This window comes from Nicrophorus vespilloides, unplaced genomic scaffold, assembly GCF_001412225.1.
Source record: "Nicrophorus vespilloides isolate i.1.1-1 unplaced genomic scaffold, Nicve_v1.0, whole genome shotgun sequence".
Classification (NCBI taxonomy): Eukaryota; Metazoa; Arthropoda; class Insecta; order Coleoptera; family Silphidae; genus Nicrophorus; species Nicrophorus vespilloides.
In genome coordinates this window covers 15471-21265 of record NW_017097062.1, presented here as the reverse complement: position 1 = coordinate 21265, position 5795 = coordinate 15471, and the positions used below count along the sequence as shown (strand labels likewise).

The window sequence follows — 5795 nt, the reverse complement described above, 5'->3', positions numbered from 1 at the left end:
ATCAAGGCCGAATTCCGTGGGAACGCTTAATCATCAATATAAATAAAGTCTCAATCACCACCAATCTAACAACGACTAAAATGAGAAAATTTGAAGAAGAAAGGGTAAGCACAAGTCTTGCGCAACTAACATTAGAACAAATTCAAATGAAAGTCACTGTAAACATGACTGAAGATCAAATTACAAAGTGCATGTGTTGAAGTAGTAACTAATTCATTTTTATTGGTTTTGTATTTTCAATTTTATAATTGAAAACAATACTAAGGGAATTTGGTAAATAAATTTAAATAAAAATTTGATATTGGACTCGATTTTAAATTTTAAATAACCAATTTAAATTACTTTCTTTTTCGATTTTAATTTTAACCGGAACTGAACCGAAACCGAATCGAAACTGAACCGAAATTTTTAGACAAACCGAAACCGAATCTGGAACGATAAACATTTACTTGAAACGTAAACGTAAACCGAAACGACATTAATTTCGTTTCGACTCTCTGTTTTCAATATATAAACGATATTCCATGTCATTTCAGGATTGTTGCAATTTATGTTTATTATTATGTAAGTAAACTTTATATTGATAAATTACAATGCTTTTTGAATTTTTATACAATTTTATACTTCTTGTATTTAAAATTGGCAACAAAAATCTCACTAATTTACTTATTGTAATGTAAAATTATTAATAAAACAGTAGTCATTATAAAAATAATAAAGTAATAAAGGCTAATTTTACAAATACCTCGCTTAATTTGGCATTGTTTACATTGTTAAATAAAATCGACTAATTGATAATTATATTTAATATATTAAAAAAAATGTAAGTTCCAAATACTTTATTTCTTCACATTTTATTGTTATTATTGTAGATCTAAAGATTACAGCAATTATACTATTTTTTATTTAAATATCTCAATCTTTTGTATAAATTGTTATTTTGTAAACCTGTCTCTTCGATGTATTGTATATATTTAAAAAAATTGTCTATTTTGAATATTAATGACAATTTATGTAATTTTATAATTGTTGCAATTAAAATTACAATTGTTAATCATAAAACACTAGCATTTATAGCAATTAAATCTAATTTAGAAAGTAAATAATTGACATGAATAAATTCCTTATTAAACCCGTCTATTCGAGATATTAAATATATTTCAAAAAGTTGTTTTTTCCCTATACATTTCTTCATATTATTTTTCCATTAACAAAAATGATCTTTGAACAAAGTCTTTACAATTTCATATTGATTTTACTGAAAAGTAATATAAAACCAGAAAGTTACATTTTATTTTTCATTAAAGAAACTTCCAAGGAATATCAAGTTTATATGATTAATTAGAAAAAATCAATACTATGAAAGAAGTGACTTAATAATAAATTTTAAATTAATAAATATTATCCAGGGGTGGCTCAGGAAGTGGCGGATCAAAGTCAACAAAACCAAATCCAGCCATGTAACTTTCACCCTCAAAAAGGGAACCTGCCCCCCGATCAGACTGAACAGCAAGCACATCGCAACCAAAAGGAAGCAACTGGGCATCAAGTTCGAGAAATTGAACAAACTATTAATTTACAAGACAGTGCTGAAGCCGGTGTGGACGTACGGCATCCAGATTTGGGGAACAGCCAGCAAATCCAACATCGAGATCCTGCAACGCTTCCAGTCCAAGTGCCTGCGCACCCTGCTGCAGGCCCCCTAGTACGTGATGAACGACACGATACACAACGACCTCCACATTAACACTGTTAAGAGTGAAATCCCCAAGTTTAGTGCCCGTTACCAGAACAGACTGGAAAACCACCCCAACAGTCTCGCGTTATCCCTCCTAGACAATAGTAACACCCCCCACAGACTAAAGAGACACTACACTCTCGACCTCCCCTTTAGAAACTAAAAGTTAATTTTTATTGTCCATTAGAATGAATTTCATAGTTAGTTTCATAGTGTCGTCAAATCAATTTTTAGTTATTGTCATTGAATTATTTTTGTAGTTAAATTTATAATTGTTTATAGGAAGATTTCCGATGGGAAATCGTTCCGCTCCACGCTTGTTATTTTTTTTAATAAATATTATATTCATTTAACGAATTAAAAATATCTAGCCAATTGTATTACTAATACAGTTATTAAATTGTTTTCATTTATTTTATAGGTGCGAAATTGACAAAATGCAAACTTTAGTAAAATTATTAGATTTCCATTCGCGCATTCCGAATAATTGGATTAAATCTTCCGCTCGAACAATGTTCACTATAATTCGTTTTAATGAATACATTCTACAATATAACAGCACTTAATCAAATTAACTGATTCGGTTACGTTTCTACACTGGAAAAGCAAGGATATTAAACAAACACACAACGTACAACGTGATTGATGACTACTTTATACAAACAATAAGTGTGTACAGTAGAAAATAACAAAACACGAACAAACTTTGTTCCATTACAAAATTAAAAATCAAACTTGCAAATCAAATATTTGATTTTCATTTATGACTTCGTTATATATGCAAATATTACTATTTTAATTGAAGTGTTTTATGAATTAAGCAATATTTCAAATTTGTATATTATAAACCAGTGGAAATTTGGTTCTTAAACTTCTAACAAAGATTCAAAACTATATACGAATCGGTTACTCAATATAATTTCGGTTCCCGAACAAACATTCAAAACCCTATAAGAATAAGTTACAGAACATTATTTCAGGTTTCCTACTAATATCGGTTCCCGAACAGAATTTGTGTTTTCATATATAAAACTGGCAACAAAATCCGTATAAATATAGTTGAGATAATTTTTCTACTATATGTTACATATTTATTATGTTTATTTTATGGCTGTTGTAAGAAATGCTCTTATTATTAATAATTCTCCAAGTATTTATAACAACTAAAATTAACTTAAAAAAATACTCGCTTAGTCCGGTTTACAGGATTAAAAAAATTACAAAAAATCCAATTATTCCATTTTAGATTAATTCTTATAGGATTAGTTTTTTTTAACAACGTTTAAACGAATTATGTTTGAAAACCGAGGTTATTTTTAAGAATTTAAAAAAATATTATGTTTATATGTGTTTATTACTGTTTTTTCTTTATTAAAGTATAAAGAAAGTTCTTGCAATATAATTGCCTTAGTTGAGAAGATCAGATTCGAAATGGTGTAAAAAGAAACAACGAATAAAGAAAATATATAATAATAAAAACCACCCTGAAAACCCTCTTTGCCGCAAATCGAGCAAGACTAATAAATTTGATTTATGCTGATAATAAAATTCGTTCTGAACTCTAGCAAAGCCAACCATTCCAGACGTTGATTCACCCTTCAAGACAAACGCTTCAATTTGCTTTTGTAGTGAGCAAAAGAAATTTATATACAGAAAAAAAAGTATATATATAAGAAAATAAAGGGCAACAATTCATAAAAGGATAAAACAAAATAGATCAAATCTACTCACCACTATCGTACAGCTCGCATTCGGACATTTCGGCCATTTTGGTGTGTGTGATGTCCTTGTGCGAGGCGAGGAACAGGACGACTTCCCTTTTCTCATTTTTGATGGGAACGATATCGAGGAGGCACCAGAACGGGGTTCCTGTAAAAGAAAATCGTGCGTGAAATAATGCGAGCGAGGATTCTGTAACTTATTTTTTTTCATCCTGTTTTCATCGTTTTCGATCATTTACTTTACACGTTCTTTCTGTGCCACACGCATCCGCCTGAGGTCCTTTAATTAACAAAGTTCTCGGACCTGTTGCTGCCCGAAGACGTGACTTGTCGCATGATTATCCTTCGCCCCAAATATCGGATGAACGAAATTTAATCAAACGTGTTATATATCCGTTGCTTGGACCTTCGGATTTCGATAATTAAGATTTCTCGGATTTCGATTATGAAGTTACATAACTTTCATATAAGATTGTTCTTGTAATAATACAAGAACAAATATGGATAAAAATGTATGTATTTTTGTGTCTATAGTTAACCAATACAATAAATAAATGAATTTATACAATCAATAAAAATACTTAACTTCTTGTTGAGATTTGCCATAATTATTTGTACTTATTTCTAACAAAAAGTAGTATAAGAACCAGAAATATGAAAAAAGTCTACTGAAAGGTTGTCAAAACTTATTCTTGCAAGAAAATTATTTTTTATCATGAGTACAAATGAAGCTTCAAAAAGTGTTGTGAGATTTTCTTCAATGACAATGAAAAAAAATGAATATAAATAATTGACTTTTAAGTGTCTCTTGCTTGTACTTTTTCCCGCACTTATTATTATGTAAATTATGTAATATAATGGGAGATAAATGACTATTAGCATGAGAAAAAGAAAACGGAGAAACTTTTAACAGGTATATAAATTAATTTATTTTTTTGTACTAAAAGTAAATCTTTTATTTTTTTTTAATTAATTTCCTTAAGAAAAGTCAATATTTTAGTATTATTTTTTAGTTATATATAATTGAGTTTATGTTGATAAATTAACAAATGTTATTCTAATTTGAAGATCTATATAATACACCAAAATCAGTAAAAAAAACTTTAGCTCAAATTTGGGCATTATTTTAGAAATAAATAGAAATATTGTCATATCTCAGGAAACAATTAACATTATATAACAATTACTATATAGTAACATTCGCAATTGTAGACAACTTCTTATGAAATCATAAAATACATAAAAAGTTTAATATCTTTCAAGAAAATCTGTAAAATTAAAAAAATATTAATATTTTTGAAAAATCTCAATTTCCATTTCATAGAATTCATTAAATAATCAATAAATTACTAGTCAAGTCATTAAATCTTATTCATTAATGAATATTACTTATAAATATCAAAAAATGTAAAAATCTAACACGTATATTTTAATTGGATTAAACATGATAATTCTTTATTATATTGCTTAAATTTGACAGCTAGAAAACGCCAAAAGGTATAAGTCTTCTAATAGACTTCTTGAAAAGTCTGTAATTTTGTCTTTAATTTGTATGTATAGTTTTGTCATTAGCGTTAGTGGTTGATGAGTAATTAAATAAAACGTGAAAATGTTGCATTTTCAATTTTTTAAAATGTACTATTGTCTTGAATTTACATTATTTAATAAACTAATTAGCTTTCGTGATTAACCTGTATTATTTGTTATCTTTTTTTTGTAGTAAGAAAAAACGAATCATGTATATTGATCTGAAATGGAATTTGCTTTGAGTTGAGTTTGGATGAGAACTTACCGTTCTTCTTGTAGAAAATGACTTCCAGTTTGAGCTCATTCTTGGATTCCAGCGCTTTGTCTATCTGAGATTTATGTTCGTCCATGGTTTCCGGGCCGTGAAGGAATTTGCAGGCGCATCCCTTCTGCATAATCTGAGCCCTTGAAAATCCCGTGAGCTCACAGAATCCGTCCGAACAATAGACGATTGGATACAGCGTAGGAACCTGAGCATTTCCGAGAACAAAGTTACTATCTGAAAAAGAAAAAATAACATTATATAAAATCTTAGTTAATTTTATTCTTCCACAAATAAATAAGTAAGGTGTAAATTAATTTCGGATGAAGAAAAAGGACTTTGATCATTTAAAAGAAAAGGACAAAGATTTAAAAAAATACAGTCCCACTATGTAAAAGACTTTCATCCATTCATAAATAAATATTTTTTTAAGGATAGAATCATAAAAAAATTATCTCTTATAGACGATTTAAAGGACTTTTGTCCTTTTATAAAAAAATAATGTTTCTGAATGGAAAAGTTATAAGAAATAAAATTAATAAATTTA

General features: G+C 28.3%; 1 protein-coding gene across 1 annotated transcript in view; it reads right to left on the bottom strand.

Annotated features, from left to right (window-relative positions):
• LOC108558801 (potassium voltage-gated channel subfamily H member 8) overlaps positions 1-5461 on the bottom strand; it is a 54256-nt gene extending 48795 nt beyond the window's left edge. Inside the window, exons 1-2 of the mRNA XM_017915832.1 lie at positions 5252-5461; positions 3470-3607 (exon numbers count right to left, since the gene is read on the bottom strand). Of these exons, the coding sequence (XP_017771321.1) occupies positions 3470-3607; positions 5252-5381 (268 nt within the window). The 5' untranslated portion in view covers positions 5382-5461. The remainder of the gene's footprint in view (positions 1-3469; positions 3608-5251) is intronic.
• Between the last annotated feature and the right edge of the window lie 334 nt (positions 5462-5795).